The 20,910-nt window shown below is 34.4% G+C and overlaps 1 protein-coding gene across 36 annotated transcripts in view; it reads right to left on the bottom strand.

Annotated features, from left to right (window-relative positions):
• ROBO2 (roundabout guidance receptor 2) overlaps positions 1 to 20,910 on the bottom strand; it is a 1,565,981-nt gene that overhangs the window by 88,995 nt on the left and 1,456,076 nt on the right. For all 36 annotated transcript variants that reach the window (XM_070597586.1, XM_070597587.1, XM_070597572.1 and 33 more), the window contains 5 exons: positions 14,726 to 14,850; positions 10,107 to 10,278; positions 5,223 to 5,428; positions 934 to 1,015; positions 330 to 492 (listed from right to left, as the gene is read on the bottom strand). In XM_070597586.1, the coding sequence (XP_070453687.1) occupies positions 330 to 492; positions 934 to 1,015; positions 5,223 to 5,428; positions 10,107 to 10,278; positions 14,726 to 14,850 (748 nt within the window). The remainder of the gene's footprint in view (positions 1 to 329; positions 493 to 933; positions 1,016 to 5,222; positions 5,429 to 10,106; positions 10,279 to 14,725; positions 14,851 to 20,910) is intronic.

Genomic DNA, 20,910 nt, shown 5'->3' on the forward strand with positions numbered 1-20,910 from the left:
CATAACTTAAAAAGCAGCTGTGCCTAATTAAATTATTTTCTGCCTAGTTCTAATGCCAAAATTCTCTTCTTAGGTCCTTACAGTACTCAGGGTAAAGAAAGGAGCTAAGTGATTATGTCACAAACTAATGAATATTTAATCTAATAACTAAGGTATAAGTGAAAAAAACCCTAAAGTGTATTATTGAATAAAGTTAGATATAAAAGATAATTCTTCAAATACACTGATTGAACATGTCCTTAAAATAAAGTAGTGGGATAGCTCACGTGAGATTTTAGGACATAGGAGCTAAAGAAAAACCCAATGGCGAAAAAGAGAGTGTTGCATACCTGAAAGCCTCAATGATATATGCACTTGCTGGAAGGGTTCCAGGGGTACCTGGTTGCCAGGACAAGGTGACACTGTTCTTAGTAACATCAGTGACCTGCGGTTTGGATGGTGGCCCTGGCAGGTCACTTAAATCATAATTTTTACTGATCGTTGCTCCAGATTCTATAGAGGACAAACAGAAAAGGCTTCATTCCTGATTGCACAAGCTGACAACAATGCTTAAAAGAAGGAAAATAGTCTATTAAAGATGTTAACCTAGACAGCGAGCAATTCATCCTCATGAATCAGAAGTATATAAGTGAATCTTTGCTTTTCCTACATGTGACTAAATGTTAACTTTACTTTTACACAGGATCATTAGAATTGCTTGCTCTTTAGAGAGAGAAAATAAAATAACAAGGTTATCAAGGACAAATGTATCAAATGGCATCTAGGCAATGCTGTGTGCCAAGCGGTGCAGGAGTTAAAAATGGCATAAGACTTCATTTCTATATTCAATGAATTTAAAATCTTGATCTCTCTTTAACTTGTAATTTGATAATCAGCTAATCACTAAAATGGCCTCAAGATTTCTTCTGTCAGGATAATTCACAACGAACCCACCTGTGACACCCAGCACAGCACTCCAGGAAGTCTCTCCACTTGAACTTGTGGCAACACAAGTATAAGTGCCGGTATCAGAAATCTAGTATGCGAGGAAGAGAGAGAAGTAAGTTGTTTTAATTAATTTGCAGAATAATTACTCAGGCTCAACAAGGCAATATATAATTTCTTAAAATGTGATGTATCATTTGGCTGTGTAAATTGTACATTAGAGTCAATCATACGTATACAAAAAATACTAAAATAAACATATAATGTTTTTTTTTCATAATAGTGACTCAAAGATTTTTTATTGTATTTCCACAACTAAATGTTATTTTTCTGATAAACTCTGTTTGTCCATCTCTCTTGCCTCCAAAGTAGTATCTTATCTTTTAACTCCAGTTTTTGTTTGGGCTTCCTTGTGTCAGAATTAGATAAGGACAACTCAGGACAAGATTTTTCAGAATCCTATAACCTTCCGGAGATCAGTAAAGCAAAGCTGTTCTCTCTGTCTCCAATAAATTATATTTCAATGAATAAAATGTACCCAGGAGTAAATAAACACTGAGGTAATAAGGGGCCAATCCTTCCTTTTCTTTTAAAAACAAAGAGAAAAGTGAAGACAGAAAAATTAAAAAAAAAAGAAGGAAAACTAAATCTTTCCCTTTAAAGAGATCAGTACTCGTATTTAAATTGTAGCAGTGCAACATCAAGTGAAATAAAGTTGTATCATTAAAAACCAGACAAACTAAGCTTATGGAATCATTGCAATTTAGAGCTGAAAGGAATCAGAGAAATAATCTAATACATAACTCTTTTTTAAGCATACTTTTAAATTGCCATTTCCAAGGTTTTAGCTATTCATTGAGTAGCAACAGACTTCTAGAAATAGTTGATAATGTAATCAAAAGTCCTCTTTTACAAATGTAAAAGCAGAAGATTCTGTGATTATATCTCGAGAAAAGTCCCAAATCAATAAAAGATGTAACTCAAAAATCCTCTCTGTGGTTGAGTCCTGTGGGCTTACTCTGCAAACAACATTCACTTGTACTAGTTTAGGGATAAAGGAAAAGTGAGGGGGGAAGAGAAACGAGGACCAAAGAATAAGGCAAGCCAGGAGATGCAGAATTAAGATTCTGTGATGAACATGAGTTTAATTGTTGATGAAATATGGGAGTTCATGGAATATAATATCTGCTGGGTTCAAACTGCAAGTGTATATAGATGACTCAACCTTCCACAATTGATTCTCGGGTAAATCATTAGTGCATTGATGTTACTGCCGTTCCACCATTTTAATTGATTTTAGACGTCATTATGTATTTTAACTTAAGTTTCAAATTGCAGTGGCACGTCACTCTTTGCCATATTATCTCAGTACGATTGTCTTCTATTATACAAAGGGATGATGGGGGATAGCCATTGTAGAAAAAGCCATTCTTTTAAATGTGGCTGTGCACGCATTATAGTCATTAGAAATCTTTGCACTGAAGAAGCATCACTCGCAAACTAAATATAATGAGCCCAGGTTGGATTTTAATGGGATGTTCATTTGAATATGGTCTGTGAAAGAGTAAAGAATTTGCATTTTATTATAGCTGTTGAACTAAAATGTAGCACTTGTTATTATGTGCAAATGCTAAAAGACGAGTATGGAGGTAATGCTTCTTAACTGCATCTCCTTGTCATTGTGTGGAGCTACAAGTCTGACATTAGCTGTGGTAGGTATGTTTTAATGAGTATTGGAATATTCTACTTCTCAGAAGACACAGATTCAATTACCAATTAGCTGGACTATGAGAACGCAGTGTTCATCACACTATTTTTCCCCCTTGCCTTAAGTACCAAAAGAGAAAGAGTGAGACACAAAGAAATATGACCTACAGAAACCGTCTCTTGACCGTACAAGTGAAGTACTGTAAAACATTCATCTCCCTTTAAAGACGGTCATCTTACGGGAAAAGAACAATTTTTTCATTTTAGAGTTTATCAAAAGTGAGATCAAGAGCCTAAACATCTTGCTAAAAGTCACTCTTGTATCACCATCACCACTACCACATTCATTTTTGTTCCTTTAACTTTAAATAATGTCTTTTCTGATCATGAGTGCTTCATACCTTTTTGATCCTTCTCCTTTTTGCCTTAACCATGTGCTTAAAAAGAGATTAACGTGCTGGCACACTCCATCACCTACCTTCTCCTTGTGTCGTTGGCTGCAGACAAGCTCCCAGGAGCTTGCCTCTCAGAGAGACTGCTCAGAATCCTGTCAGAAGTCTGCAAGTTTGTGTGACGTCATCAAACACCCACCTTTAAGTGCTTCTTTCAAACACTACTGGGGATCTTGCCTATTCAAGCACACCCTTTACTTCAGCAGTACAGAGAAAATCCATTAACCTCCACGGCCCATGTCTGCCTTTAGCCCAGAGAGGGAGTTTAAAGTGTTTACTCAAGGAGAGTTGGCATTAATTTTTTAATAACTCCATTTTGTTCAAAGAAGGTTAACAATTAATTTACAATCAATAAAAAAGACGGGCTAAAAATCTATACTAATTTATTTTTCTTTTAACTGAATTTGACAGTTTTTTTCCTACTTAGAGCAATAATTAATGTCTGTCTCAAAATTAAAACAAAAAAATTATACATATTAATTTTATTATAAGTTAAAGATTTATGTGTTTCTGTGTGTGTCCATATGATGCAAAAATAGTCATTCTTCTGTTTGGTATATGTACCTGCATGATACGCTGATAAAAATCACAGATAAGCATGTGATTGTAAATATATTTCCATTGTAAGAGAAGAAGACACATTGTGATCATTTGAAAATACGCGTCATAAAAATATTTTTATATATACCTCTTTTGCCTTCTGAATGGGAAAATTCAACAAGATCTTTTTTGTTTTCTAGTTTTCCTTCATCTTGGTTCCCAATTTCTCCCTAGATACCACATTCTACTAATTGTTCTTCTGCAAAATCATTTTCAATAAATCTTTCTTCAAGTGCCATTACATCATCTATCTCAGTTGTAGCTCTCATTCTCAATCTTAGGATGACTATAACATATACAACTCTTGAGCTTTAGCACAGTACCTGCTACACGGAGGGGAGGCTCTCTATATTTGATTGAATGAAGTGAATATACTTGTGGAGGGCAGGCATCCTTCTGGTATTCATACATCATGTAATCCTTCACTGTGAGTGTGTATGGGACCTGTTGACTCGCTTCTGGCCAATAGAATATGGCAAGAATGACAGATGTCATATTCATGATTATGTTACATAGGATTGTAATGCCTGTCTTGCTAGGGGACTCTCTTCCTTGACTTTGAGGAAGCAAGCAATCATGTTGGGAAAATCCATATGGCAAGGGATGAACTAAAGGCAGCCTTCAGTCAACAGCAAGCAAGGAGTTGAGTTCATCAGTCTGACAGCCAGAAGGAACTGAATGCTACTGACAATCACCTTGCTTGGAAACAAATCTATTTCCAATCAATCTTTAGATGAGACCACAACCTTGATACCTGATTGTAGCTTTGTGAGACCCTGTAGCAGAAGACCCAGCTAAGTCATGCCTAGGCTTCTAACCCATAGAAACTATGAGATAATAAATGTGTTGCCTTAAGCCTCTAAGTGTTTGCTAATATCGTTACATAGCAGTAGATAGCTAATGTGATATTCAGAAGTAGACATTTATGTTGATTTGCTTCAGAAGCATGTCTAACTTGTTAAATCAGCAGGAATTGTCATTCTCTATCATACTATCTTCTGTTAAAAGACCAGCAACGGCTTGTTCTTGCCCACAAGTTTAAATCTAAACGCCACAGCAATTAAGCTAAAATTTAAGATTTTCCACCAAATAGCCAGGCCTGTTTACTATGGATTCAGTCTCATCTCTTGATTTTTTTTTCCACATAACTGGCCAAGCCAATTTACCCACATTTCCTTACAAACTTCCTTTGTTCATGAGAGTAAATCAGAAGGATTTGTCACTTTCAAATTATTTTAAATATTCCATCACTATCATTAACTTTATGTATTTATTATTTATGTATTTTTAGTTTCATTGATTGCATATATATGGGTTGCAATAAAGGAGTAAAAAGTATCTAGGTCTGTTACACTTTTATGATTAACATAAAAACAATGACTTTCCCTCTAGTCTCAATTCATTACTTGTAAAATAAGAAATAACACGGTCTATGTACAGCATCATGCTGGGATGTGAGATTTAAGTTCACAACAGTTTTTCTCTAGGGCAGTACTTATCTTGAGATGAAGATTCAAATACAAGTCCAATATTACTTACCCGTAAATTCTTAATCTGCAACGTTCCTTGTTCTTGTATAGTTGCTCTTGGATCTCTACCCAGAAAAGTAAAACCCTCCTTTAACCAGCTAATTACAGGAAGAGGATCACCAGTAGCTTTACACTTCAGCAATGCTGTACCATCAACTGCTAGCGTTTGGTTGGCTGGGCCTTGTAGAATTATGGGTGGAGGTCTATCTGTCAAAACTAAAGGATAAACATATTTTCAGGAAATTTTAACTTCTCTGAAATTCAGTCATCTTGATATTGAAAGTAAGGTTAAAGCCCAAAAGTCATATATATTACTTATATTCTGCATATTCTATATCCGTCATATATCTATTATCTATATATAGATAGATATACATACATCTATAGATACTATACTGAGACTCTACTATTGTTTATAACTTATTCTGAATTACCTATAATCAAGATGATTATGGGATAAAGTATGACATTAGAGAGGCCTAGTATTATTGAAAGGCTTAATCATATTAAAATTAAAATGCAAATACAGAGAGCTTATGACAGTTGTTCATAAAATGTCCATTTTATCTCATATGCATATATAAGAAAGCCTGTGGAGTACCATATGGGTGGAGTAAATTTTCAGTTTTGTTTTTATTATAAATATATGTACAATACATAATTTTACCCTTCATAGCACCAGTTGCATGCTGTATTTACAAAGATAATATTTTTGCTATGTTAAAATACAAGATTATAAATAATTCATTTCCAAAATTGTGAGACTGGGCTTTAGGTTATAGTAATATAATTTAGATAATATGATTTAATTTGTCTTTGCAACTAAGCAAAGAAAAACCATCTAGTATGACAAAATCGGGTTTTCATGCAAAATCAATGTTTATATATATCAATTCCTGTGTTCATTTGGGTAAATTCTCTATAACTTCATAACTTTTAGTTCAGTGTGTTCTTTATCAAATATTGATTAATAGTAGTATTTTCAGCGCCTTTAAAGTATTTCACAATGATTTAGGAAGTATATCAGAATGTATAGTATTATTTAAATGGGTGATGAAAATATGGAGTCGATTGGAGGCAAGCTTTCATTTACAGGTCATTAGAAGATCACCTCATAATGAAACTGACATGACCAGGTCTAAGGAAGGCTTTCTTAAGAGAAAGTTTTATAAACTTAGCTTAGATTTTGGTTAATTATCCAAAATACGCTTTTTATTGTGTGTATATATATATATATGTATTTTATATATATATACACACATACATACATACAATATGTATAATATATAATATATATCATACATGTAAATATATGCATATATTTGTTGTATAAATAATTTGTATTGCATAAATAATTTATTGTATAGATATATTATATTATACATATATATCTATAAAACTTCCACAGAAAGGAAAAAAGAATGGTGGATTTGATTTATTGCTAAGCAACTGTGAAGTGAAATGGTGTCTTTTCTCAAGAAGTTCATCCTGTATTGCAACATACATGATCAAAAACGTCATTTTGCCTATTAATGCTCTAATCTCCTTTGTCTACCATCTTCTATAAATACCAGTTTATATGATTATCTATTTCTCAACCTATTTGCATCTTTATTACTAGAGTTCAGAGTTTTGGAAAATAAATCATTAAATTAAGTAGCCCTTTTAGATCCTACCATGAGAAAGCCAAATTTTAATTTAAAATAGAAGTTATGATATAAGTACTCTGCGTATCAAGATACAGTGGATTTCCAATCAACCTAAACCGAATACATCAAAATATATATTAAAATGTATGTGTGTATGTAGAAAACCTTATAAAAACCTAAGGAAAAAAAATACTGTTTGTGTATTCTTTACAAACAAAAACTAGAACCTTTTATTTCACTGATTTTCTTGATCAAATTCTTCATTTGAGAAGTAAATAAAATAATCTTCAGAGAATGTGAAAGTACAATGTTATGCTAATTCTCACATCTGGCAGTAATCGTGCAAATAGATATCCAAATTCAAAGCTTCATGGAATTTATTTTCTTCATGGGTCAAAAATGGAGGGCCAAACACAAAACATTATGAATAATTTTTAAGTTGAGTGAGAAAAATGGGTCTGCATTACCAGAGTAGAAACTATTTATTTAATTTTAAATAACGTTACTTCTTTGTTTCAAATATATATAGAGAGAATTCAGGTAACTTCTTACAACCTGCTTTTATTTTCATATCCCTGAAATTATTAGATATAGCCGAAAGACATATAATTAGTTTCTTTCTTTCTTTTTTACTGCCCAAATGAGTAGCTCATGGTCTTTTAAATGAATTTGATCAATAAAATAATTGAAAATCTCCTGGCAAGAGGAATTTTCAGTTTCAAGGATATTATGGGTGAAAGATGACCACAGGTTTCCATGAGAATAAAGTCAAAGGTTAAATGAACATTTAGGATTTCCAGTGATCTGTGAACAATTCCATAGTTTTCTCTAACTATGCATTATAAATCCCCAATAAACCTTCATATAAGATCATGGTGTGACATTTATTGTCAATATAAGATATAAATATGTTCCTTCTCTCCAGTTATTTTAGATTCTATTGATTCTACTCATAGAAATCTCATTACAATTTTCTAATTTTCTGAGAGAAAAAAAGAGCAGAAGAAAAGAAACGAACAGTGCCAACGAATTAGTGAGAAGGTCTTTTAAAGGGATATTTTGAAATTCAAGTATATTGAAGCATCTTAGCTCTATCTACAATCAGTAAATTATCACTCAACAAGCACCTTTCGTCACCATTAGCAATCTCAACTTCTATGAACACTTGAGTTAAAAATATTTCCAGGAAAGGAGTCTAAATGCAAAAATGTAACAACAGAAACATTGCTATAGATGTTTTGCTTGTCTCTCTGAACATGACATATGTTTTCATTCTACAGTGGAATTTCAGTTGGCTCACAATTGCCCTGGATCACCCCAAAAAATATATGTTTAAAATAAAAATGATGGCTCACATATTGTTAAATTGCTTAACCAATCTGAAAAATTCAAAACTATGAATAGAAGTCATCAGCCAATGTAGCAAGTTAATATTTACAGACAGTTATTTATAATAATAATACGTGTGTGTGTTTACACCTTGAAGGTAGATTACTTTACTGTAAAAATCAATAACTCTATAACCCCCATTCAATGTTCTTGCAAAAGAATCTTGACTTTGTGATTGCTTACTTAAGTAAAAATCAATGTAGGAATTAATATTCAAGTCAGTTGTAACAAAATGTTCAGAGCCAATTCAGTCATCAGACTTAAACTTATCACTCTTTTAATTTTGCCCTAAGAAACAAAGCTAGAATTACCACCATTTTGTGAGATTATGTCATCAACTAACATAAATTCTCAAAACGAATTTTTCCTTTTCATTACATGAGACATAATTCTGAATATTAACCTGTCTCATGAACTGTATCAGTTATATCAACTGGCTCTTCTGATTCATCAGTTTTGTTTTCTACAAATATGGTTTGCCTTTTCCATAACAACTTCTTCATTTAGAAACATTTTAGAGTCTGTCTTTTGTGAAATCCTATAAGCAACTAGATTACAGTAAAGCTCTTAAGCATTATGTTCGGAACATTTCATAGTAGTATAGAATAAAACTTAGGCTTGGGCCAGAATATCTTATTTTCCAAGTATATCTACCTGGAAAGTTTTTGCCAATAGTAGAAAACATAAGAACTTGAAAAAGATTAATAATTATCTTTTATTTCTTTTAAAGAAATGGACATATGAAGGATTAAAGATCTTGCCCATCTAAAGGAAGAATTTCTCAGCACTGCTACCCTTGAACCTGACTTCTCCTTTCAGTTCCATTGCAGTAAATCTCCACAGCATCAGCAGGTGCGGCCATTAACGACTCAATGTCCCCGAAGCCAATGTTTGTCTCTTCTATTTATTCCTATTCCTGACATGGCGCTGAATCAGGCAATACCACGGACAGACATTAAAAAATATTGCCTTTCTATTAATTTTAAATGACCTTTTAATCTACATGTAAATTTGAATTGTATGAAAGCACATCAAATTTCACCAGCAGAGAAAAGAAGAGAATCAGAGAGGTCACAGACCAAAGCTCTTATATTTCAGAAGCCAGCACTGGGGGTGGGGAACCCCACAAACCTCACAAACATAGGAGAGCAAGAGAGGATTTTTAGTTTAAGACATCAAAGAATAAGGCTTAAATTCATGCTCAGAGGTTCACAAAATATCTAAAACTCCCTACCTGTCAATTGTGACAAATCAGGTCTTGGAAAAAAATCAGATTATGAACAGCTCTACAGCTTTTTCAGCTTTCACTATGAATGTAGATGCTCCAATTAACAGTCGCACTACATACGTGCAAATAAAAAACAATAATTTTAGCATCCATCAGTAGTTTGGAAGGTATTTAATGACTTTAACTTAGTGAATGTATAATTAAAAAGTCATAGGATGTCATAATGTGATTAGCTAAGTAAAAACTCATCTCTGTTTCCACTGATAATATTAAAGATGATCTCTCTTTCTCTTCTAGTAAAATAAAATTTTTAATATCCATTAGAAGCAATCATGTCAGCATAAGGCTACATAAAAATATACAGATGACTGTTGAGTGTGATGTCATTTCTTTAAATAATGCATCATTATATTTTTAAGAATAAAATAGATTGTCTTGGATGTTCTTCTTTGGGAAAATAAGTGGTATTAAATCACAAATTATTTAAAAAATGTTGTTTTACCTAGATTCAAAGTTAAAGACAAGCATTAATTTAAATGACTTAACGAATTAGAAAATTTCACATGGTAAATGTGGATCTTGAGATAAAAATCATTATTTTCATAAGACAAATCTAATAATATCGCACCATCAGTAACTTCCAGTTGGGCTTTTGCTAAAATGCTTCCAGCCACAGTTAGGGCCTGGCAGATATAGTAACCGGCATCTGAACGCTGAATGTTGGTGATCGTGAGGTCTCCATTTGGCGACACAGAACATCTACTGTTGGGCTGCTGGGGTTGGTTTGGGAAAAGCAGGTTCTGCGGAAGCAAACACAATCTCATCAATATTCTTTTCCCACTCAAAAGGAAAATAATAACAACAGCTATTGGAATTATGGGAATAAAGTTGGATAAAGAACATACACAGACTTAAAAAAATACAGTGTTGAAATGATTATATGCCACACAATGAGTTTCAGTGGGAAACTTTTTCCAAATCATGAGAAATAATAAGCTCTAAGAAGTGAGCATGCTTTAGTTGAAGGAGCAATTGTCTAAAAAATCTGTGTCTTTATCTTAACCACTCACTCTCTCCCTGACTTTCTGCTAGTTACTAAGTATCTTTAGAACAAGGTTTCCTCATCTGTAAGATGGGCGTAATAATGTTTCTCTGACTCAACTCATAAGACACGGTGAGAATGTATCATTATGTATGTGTTATATAAACTGAGCATTACTAAAGAATGCAAAATACACTTTCTGCTGATCATTTTGAATACCTGAACGTAATTAACTGAATTTCTCCTAAAGGTGTTCAGAAGTGTGTGACTGAGACTGACACAGATACAGCCCAATCTACTCCTGCTGTAAGGTTTCTGCAGGTTGTAGCAGCTTTTAAAGGAGCCATGTATAAATCCTGCTGTCTAAGCAAGATTAGCAAATCAATGGAAATAAAAAAGAAGATGCAGAATGTTTCTGAAGTGTGCATGTAATCATAAAGAATTTCAATATATTCCCTTTTTTAATAAAAATTACTTAAGTTTACTATATATCTCATATTAAATCCAAGCAGCCTAATCACAAAATTTTGAAAATTCTTATAGGAGGGCTGTAATATTAATTTGGATGACCTATGTTGCTTTGCTGTTGTTCAAATAAGAAAAACATTTGGGTATAATAAATCATATTGAGATACGTTTCCAAGTTGGCTTATAAATAAGGACATATCAATTTTTATGTTGTATTTACTTACAAAAAAAGAACATTATAACCCTCTGGGATCTGTTTCTCGATATAGTAATTAATTTTCCAGGTTTGTAATTAAACAGCTTCAATACGTTACAATCAGGAGGTAATAACATTCAATTAAAGGCATAAGACACATTTTCACCTTAAAATGTTTTTACCCTTGAAGTAATACCAATGGAAGAGGATAAAATAGGGTATTAACACTTTTCAATTACGCTAAATGACTTTAATCCTGCCAATGATGTCCTACTTTAATTAGAAGCTCTTCTCTTTATTGCAACATGATGGATGTCCACTTTATTAGATTCAAGTGTGACACTATGAGCCCACTTTACATAAACATTACCATGTTATTAAACTCTTTCTAAAAGAAGTCATGTTTGCTAGCATGTCAGGAATATAATTTCAAAATGCTATTGGCCTCCTATGAAATTTGTATTCCTATATAAGGCTAGACATTTTCATACATACAAAACATAATTTGAGAACAAGCTAATTCTCCTGTGGAAGCTAAATATATTACTGAAATAAACTATCTAAAGAGAAGGGTCTAAATTTTAAAGCCAGTTGAAAATGATACAATAACTCAAAGTGTGCACTTTCCTACAATTAGCCATTAGAATACTAATTTACATAGCACTAATACATCAGATGGGCTTAACTCTCTCTGGGATCTCTTCCTCTACAATGTAGTATCAGTCCACCTTCTGAATGATTCGTTGACATGGAAAATGGCATATGATTGAGGTTAACTCATCATCTTTATTCCCTGCTTGTATGACATAGGCAAAAGAAAATGGATTACAAGCAAAAACCAGGAATTCTACAGAGCTCTTCTTGCCTTCAAGTGCCTGGGTATCCTTTTAGTGCTAATTGGCATTATCAGCACATATTGAGGAATATGGACCATTAAATCCATGCTCTTAACTCTCTCTCTACTGATGGATAGTCATAGATCACTGTAAAAATTGGATACTGCAGACAGTAAGACCAATATATTTTTCCTAATATCACAACTCATGATATGAAAATTTACAGTTTGCTTAAACATTTCTCTTTTGTTCTTATTCACAGTTTCTGTCCCCCTCTTTCTTTTTTTCTCTCTGATTTGAGGGAGATAGGTGAAGTAAAGAAAACCAGACCTAAGATTATAATCAAATCAAATTACCTAACTGGAAATTTTTTTCCAGAGATCAATATCTCTGGAATTACATGCCACTTTGTCAAATAACAGGAAAAAAAAAATACTTTAATGCTGTTTGGTCATTACTTCTTTAAAAACCATTAAAACACAATGCAGTATATTTAAATATCATGTTTATTGGGCTACAGGACTCATATACATTTTATGCAGTTTCTTACATCAATCTGGAGCTATTTTAGGGCACGTGATTTACACATGATAGAGCTGTATCTATATAATAACAAGATGTTATAATGGGATTTGACTCAATACATGGATTTAAAGTGTAAATTTTCAACAATCAAATTGCTTTACATCATTATATTTAGATTATTTATAAATAAATATTTCCATCATTATATTTACTATCAGTGGCTTGAGGGAGTAACTTTGATGGTCTCCACAGCCCCCAGGTGGGTGGAGGGAGGGAGCTACAGGCAAGAGGAAGAATCTCACAGAGCTTCCGGGGCTCTCTGGCGTTCACCTATCCCCGCCTTCTCAGGCATTGTGTGGGTCTGGGGCAGAGGTGACCAGAGTGGTGCTGAGCTCCTCCTCAGTGCTGGGCACTAGTGTCCAGACAGAGGGAGACTTCAGGCCCTGGCAGCCCTGACCTGAGCAGCACCGTGAACTTGCCCCTTCAGCCAGGACACAGGCGGAGGCAGGTGCATTCTGCATTTTCCGTATTTCTAAAATCTTGTTGACCTTCATAATGTGTAAAGGTCTTTTACAGATAAACTAACTTAATCATGTAATCTTCATAACTTATGTGAAGTAAAATGGGTTATCCTTATGTTTTAGATTAAGAAAATGAGCTCCAGTAAAGTTAAATAGTGCTACAAAGATTGTACAATCATAAGGAGGGAAAATGGCTTTAGAATTCTTTCCTTTTCCAGGGTATGTTTATGTGTGCACATGTGTTATAACCAGGTCATTTTGCTTTACACTCACTTTAGAGTTGGAGAGGTTTTCCTCCAAAATTTGTTTTATAGCTATTAACTGATAAAAAAGATGGGACTTAGAGCCTGGAGCAATTCTGATGTGGGTAAGGCAGTGATCATTGCTTCACTTTATCTTCCCACCACTACTTTAACATTCCACAAATCAGAGGGGAGGTGAATCCAACATGGAGCGTTGAGGAAAGGAAGAGAGACAATTTGCCCATCCATATTGAGTTGTTACAACTTCTAGCTTGTGGTGGTACAGGAATATATAGGAACCCACAACAATTAAAGACGATGGCTGAGGACGACTTCCTGAGGCCAATTTACCCAGATAGTCATACATGAGTTCTGATCAACAGTTCTCTTAATATAGTCTAAAACACTTCCCATCTCTGGCAAAGTTTTTAGATTTCCTGAGACTTCTAATCATGGTTTCCATTATCCAGGAAATTATTCCAGAATTTGGATTACCAACAGAGGGTGCTGAGAAGGAGCACCAGTAGGTCCCTTCCTGAGAGCTATATGTCTCCTTGGGGATGGTGCTGGAAAGTCTATAACAAAATATCTCTAGGTCTCTTAGGAATGCACAGATAAATTTTTAGACAAAGAACACAATTTCTGATCTGGCTTAAGCTGGAAATTCCACTCATTGCCTCAGAACCTAGAGGCTAAGTGCTTGTCCAAGTTTGGACCAAGTCCAAAATGAGAAAAGTGTTGTATCCAATTGACATTTAGCAGAGAATCTGAGAGGCCAGGCTGCCCAGAGAGGGCTCTGAGAGGACAAACCAGGGCACAGCAAAGAACACACAAGTATTGTGTTCCTTCTGGTGTATAATGTATTATTTCCTTTCTAACTCTGCTATGAAGAAATCCAGAAGGGATGATGGAAGAAAACATTTCTCCCACTCTTAAATGGAAGTATGCTTAACTTAATGATAAAGAAAAGGTATTTGTGCTATCTATCTATGAAAAGGAATTTCTAGGCTGATTAATAATGGCAATATTTTTGACTGGTTTGCAGGATGTTCTAAGTGTTTTATATGTACTAACTCACTTAATCATCCCAACGTAGCTCAATGCAAGAAAGCAAAAGAACCTTTCTATTCAGAGATTTTAAATAGCTACAGAGGTTTTGGGTAGACTTTTTAAGATAATTTAGTTACACTGCATTGTATCTATTCTATGTAAGATAGATAATTTTAGAAAATTAACACCAGAAAACAAAGGATGTTACATTAGAACATCTGACTTGCACTTATTTTAGAATTAATTGCTGTCTTTTTTAGAAATAAAATAAATTCAACACTGATAACAAGAAGGCAAGGCAAATTTTGAGGAGCAGCAGAGACGGGATTTCAGAGATTTCAGAAAAGCAGTCAAGGCTCACACTCACCTGGCTGCCTTCTTTTTGCCAAAAAACAGCTGGCTGTGGGTTTCCTTTCGTTTCACAGGGAAATGTCACTGTTCGACCTTGAGCAACAATCTGATCTCTTGGCCTAACCACAAACTGTGGAGGAGCTATAATTTAAAAGGAAAGAAAGCGTGTAAATACAAACCATTGACAAAGAAAAAGATATCAGAGGGAAAATCTGGTACTAGGTAGATTGCTCAGTGCCAGACAGAGGCTACAGGTTTTGATTTATTTTTAAGCAATTTTCAAAACACAATGGGGAAAGGAAAGAGCAGTCTATCAAACGTGAGGAAAGAAGTAAACTTAGTCCACACATTTTAAATGTTGTACATTGTAATCCCTTAGACCATATACTTGCATAGGAAAATAGATTTGTAATGATACTGTAACATTTTTAAGAAAAAGCATGGCTTCCCTACTTGGTTTTGTGTTTTCAATGAAGCCAGAAAAGATTCACTCCACTACTCAAACATCTCCTTCCTGTCAAATCAATCTATTGACAAACATTGATTGTTCTGGTAATACTTGCAGGACAGTGTAGCAGGTGCAGGGGGACCAGAAGGCATAAGATATGATCCTTATTCTCAAAGTGCTAATATTCTAGAATGGGAGAGTTGAAGTTTTGAAGACATCTAAGAATTGAAGAAATGGGAATTACATACAAAAATAACTAACAACATAAAGAAATGTATGAAGTGGTTGATTCTATTTAATTCATTTCATTTAGATAAATAAGCATCAGCCAGACAATTACTATGTTCCCCTATTGGAACATAAAGTTTTTAGTTCCCTACTGGGCACTGTGGGCACTACTGATACACATCTTTAGCTCCCTATTGGGCACTAAAGATACTCAGATAAAAAGCATCTATCATGCAGCCATCAATGAACTCACAGTCTAATGAAAAATACAAAACAAGATGATGATGACGACAACGACAACAGAAAAACTAAAACAACAATTATCTGAGATTGCGGTTAAATCCAATGATAGAGGTACTTTCAGAGCACAGCGGAGGAGCACTTAAGTTATAGTACATATAGTCAGTGTGATAGGACTTCAGGAGAGAGGGATCCCTTTGTGTTATGATAGCTGTGAAGAAAGGCTTTTTGCAGGAAGTAAACATTATGGGGCTTTGAGGAAAGGGTGGCATTTAGATAAGTGGAGAAATGAACATATTTGAAGGAAGGAACTTACTGAGCAAAGTCAAGGAGCAAGAACACATCTAGTATAGAGTGTGTAATCTTGCAGGAATGGAAGTTCCCCATTGTGTAAACATCATTGGCTACAAAAGATAGATTTGGACCCGGCCTAAGAAAGTCCTAAGAAGACAAAGTGAGGATTTTATTTTGACTCTTTGTAAGCTGAGGAGTGATAGATGCAAAGAAAAATTTTGGAAAACTTTAACCTTCTACTAAATATAGATTGTGGAGGAGGAAGATTAGTCAATAAAGTGGAGAGCCTTGTTGGAAGACTAGTAAAATGGCGTAGGCGAAGATAACGAGACCTGAGACAAGCAACCCCAATAGAAAAGAAAAGAAAAGGATGGGAGTCACAATCCTAAGAAAGTTCAGATTTAAATTGGGGACCAACTGTAAAGAGAAAGAAGAAAATGAAAGACAGTAGACAGAAAGACAGAATAACTGAAGTTTTCACAGGGACATCTTCTTCATACCAAAATCCACTCCTGTTGAAGAGAGAACAGCATGTTTATTCCGTGACTTTTCTAATCATCTGTTTCCACTTTAACTCATTGTTTATGCTAGAAAACTTAAGACCAAGAAAAAAACTTTAAAATCAACTTTAATTTTTAGAACCTGGTGTACATGGCAACAATCCTAAAATTTGAACTCTAAAGAATTCTAACAATAAGTGACATTCAGTAAAGGCCTTTACTCAGAATTCTTTCTGTCCTACAGGAGTACATATGTGCAGGTCCAAGAACGGAGTAAATGTAGGATAGCCGCAGACGTACAGCCAGTTACTCATTCTCACAAGAATGCTCGCCTAGAAACAGCGGCAGCATTTTTTCAAAAGCTTCACTGAGATTTGTAGTGACTTCTTTTTCGCCGTTCTATTAAACTGCCTCCTAATTCAACACATTCAACACATACTCCAGAGACAGAAAGAATAAATCTACTAAGGGAAATTTTCTTCTATAACTATAGATAACAGAAGACTCAGTATAACAGAATGGAGAATCCAGATTTATGGATCTATTTGAACAGAATGTGGTTTATGTTGCCTTGTATTTTCAGGAGATTGCTTGCTTCTTACAATGCTCTTGTTATTTCTTCTCAATTCCACAGAATCAGTAGACATATTGATTTTTGTTCTATGTTTTCTAATAAGAATGATAGTTTAAATCAACGTTACAAAATTACTTTATGAACACCTCTTAAAACAATGCAGTAACCACTTTTTAGTAGAGATGTGAAATCATCAGATATTTACACCACAAAGACTTAAGATGGTCTCTATTGTCTGTAATATCCAAAAATATATATATATTAAGAAGAACTTAAAAATCCATGTATAGTTCTTTACTTGTTGGTAACCCTATAAAAGAAAGCTTTAGTGCCAATATGGACACTAAGCAAGAAGTACTGAGTAACTTAGCTTGTATCTCATTATCAAAAATAAAAAGTCAATTTAGTCAAAATCAGTTACCAGTCTTTGATAAAACTCACGTATTCAGCTTATTAGTTCATTTGTACTTCTTTTGACCAGAAAAATTTAAATTGGCTCACATAACTAGTTAGTAAAACCTTAGAGCCCCATATGCACTATGAGGTCCTCATTTATATAATTTTCAAAATGTAATGGAGAATATATGATTGAAATCATCAAATGAAAGATGAAGTGAAAGCAATGAAGACATATTGTATATTTTTAAGTATATTATGCTTACTCTGCATCTGTCTATTTATCTATTTCAGTAAAAATCACCTGTAGTTTAAATACAACTACAGACTTCCTTGAATTTGATTTTTCAAGCTTTCAAAAACTTTTTAGTAGATGAGTGATTCTGCAAAATGCTTCTGGAATCCAGATCTTGCAATTTTAACACAGCTGCTAAAACACAGACCCCAAGATAAGGACTAGCAAATGACCACATCTATCCATCCACTTTCCTGAAAAGATATGATTCATCCATTTATTCATTCAAAATGTATTGATTGACTACAAATGATGAGACATTCTGTTTGGTACAGGGGATGGAAAGCCAAATAAAAAATTGTTCATTTGGCCTATAGCAGAGACTTCTAAGTAAGTGAATAAATAAAAACAAAAACAGCAGAGTCTGATTTGAATAATAATAGAAAAATGCAGAGAGCATTGAGGGAGAAAGCCTGAAAGAGCCGCAAACTGGACCAGGCGATGAGGGAAGATGCCAGGGGATGGCTACACTGGAGTCGTGTTTTGAAGCACAAGTAAGAGCGCACTAGATGAAGAGGAGTCAGGCCACTTGGGATGGAAAGAAGCCGACAAAAGGCAAAGACCTATGATCTGAATGTGTTAAGGGAGTGTAAATGATTTCAAGAATAAACTTAGGGATGCGAAAGTGATGTAGGTAGGGCCAAATAATTTTTGCTAAAGGAACTTAAATTTTGCCCTGAAAAGTATGCAGATCTGTTCAAAGACATTTATGCAAGAAAGGTATAATAAGATTTGTGTTTTAGAAAGAATGCTGTTTTTGAAAGAAAAAGGGCAGATGCGAGGTTGGAAAATCATAGTAAGTTAGGGCAGAAAATCTGGTTGAGAATTTCTATTCACAGTAGCACCTAAAGAGAGCATTTCTTTGGAACTTTTAAAGGACAAAGAAATTTTGCAATATCATGATGTAATATTGACCACTGATGATATAATCTAAAAAGACCAAGCAATCAAAATGTCTTGAGTTTTTACCTAATACTGATTTTTTAAAGCCCACCAACGAAAAAGCTATCAGCATTTCTGTTATTCATGCAATGAAATATCCTTCCATGTGAGGTTTATTTACATTGTACTTTTATTCTAGGTTATTATAAATACACTGTATTTCTAATGTACCAAATAGTTTCTTGTCACCAGAATTTAAGCCACACTAATCCCACTGGAACTGGAATCACCTTATCATTTTTTAAATTAAAAAACAACTAAACATTTTAAAGTATTTAACAAAGCAAAACATTTAAAGAGTATTCAAGTCTTTGAAAATATACATCCTTTTCCTATTGGCACGTGAAGGTGGACCACCAAAACGAATTGTATCCATCAATTTCACTTTTGCAGACTCTCTTTCTCTGCCCAAGATCTATACTGCAATCTTCTGCGAAGGGATATCGGCCAAAGGAATTTATTTTGAGGTTTTGAAATGAAAAACTTCATCAGTAATTCTTCTGATAACACGTCACAGTTTCAGAATTTCTGCCAGGTGGCAGCAAAAATGGTTTGAAAAGACAGTACTTGGTTGATGGCACCAATGGGAGGGTGTAGGCAGAGAGGTGGCATTTTATCAACACAGCACAATAGCACAATGTCTGCTATACGTAAAACTGATTTTCTGTGATGGCTCTCATTAAATATAAAAAAACACCATTAGGTCCTCAAGATGACAATTCAAAACACACATTTAAACCCAATGTGAATTAAAGAGATTGTGTTATAAACTCCAAAAGAATATGCTAGTTATAGAAATGGCAATTTTCTTATATATTTCTAAGACAGAAGACTATAAAATACATATTTATATCCTCACTAAAACCCAAAAGCATTAGACAAATCTTTTGTAACCATGATGTAATAACCTACTTGCTTAATCTTTTAAGTGATTATACCTTATTGCTTCAGCTATAGCAAGAAAAGAGATGAAAAACACAGAGTGGCACAGTTCAGTGTTCAATCAACAAAAGTTAAAAACAATAGCTCTAGGGGCCTGCCTGGTGGCAAAGTGGTTAAGTTCACGTGCTCCGTGCTCCTAGTGGCCTAGGGTTCATGACTTCGGATCCCGGGCATGGGCCCACACACGGCTCATCAAGCCACATTGTGGAGGCATCCCACATACAAAATAGAGGAAGACTGGCCACAGATGTTAGCTCAGTGACAATCTTCCTCACCAAACAAACAAACAAACACAATATCTCTATCAGAAAAGTATGTGGTGTGATTTCCAGGGAAGTAGACCCAAATTTAAAAAGGTCAATTAAGATTAGAGGTTTGGTACTATTCACTTGAAACTGTGTTTTTGAGAATTTAAATACAATGCACAGTAAATTAGATTTGATTTCTGCTAAATTGTGCTTTGATACTGCATTCAGCCCAAGCTGGCTTCAATCAAAGTCACGCTACAGCTCTGTTATGCTAATGCCCGTTGGTGAGAGGGAGTGGTAATAGGGAAATCAGATGGCTGAACAGGAGTAGCGGGCGTAGGCCATGCATGAGGTAGGCTTGGAGATGAGGGGATGGGGGACCCTAAAGGTTAATCACATCATGTTCAGAGTTGTTTCTACAGGAAAATCTGACTTTCCATGGCAGGCACGATCATGGAGATATTCATGCAGCAGCTGCATACATTCACGTGTGACACGGTGCTTACTAGCCCACTCAGCAGCTCTTTCTCTTCAGGTATAATTTTGTGCCTGAGTGAATAAGTTTCCTATTCTGTCATAATAAACATTTTGAACTTTGTATCTTAAACTCAAGTAGAAAATAATTTTTTTTGCTATTTAATATTTTTTGCTTGTTAAATTCTAATATATTTTATATGCATATTTGAAAAGCACACTCTTCCATCATTTGCTTGTGGTAAAGATTTGCTGAGTCACAAACTGCTTAACACAATAACAATAATTAACATTAACTGAGTGTTTATTAAGTGCCAGGGACTGTGTTAAACCATCCACAAGCATTATCTCATTTAATATTCAAAGAGCCCTTTTTCGTAACTACTACCTTTCTGATGTAAAGACCAGTAAACTGAATCTTATTAAGGATACACAGGTTTTTAAAGATTAAAACAATAGATTGGAGAACAGATTTGACTTCAGGCCCATCCGATGCCATAGTTGGACCTCTTAAACAATGAGCTGCTAGGTTAATTTGGTTCACTTCAAACCATGACCTGATTAATTGAGAATTTGTTATGTCTAGTCTTAAACAGAAGGGTAAGAATCATACAGTATAA

This window comes from Equus przewalskii, chromosome 27 (assembly GCF_037783145.1).
Source record: "Equus przewalskii isolate Varuska chromosome 27, EquPr2, whole genome shotgun sequence".
Lineage (NCBI taxonomy): Eukaryota > Metazoa > Chordata > Mammalia > Perissodactyla > Equidae > Equus > Equus przewalskii.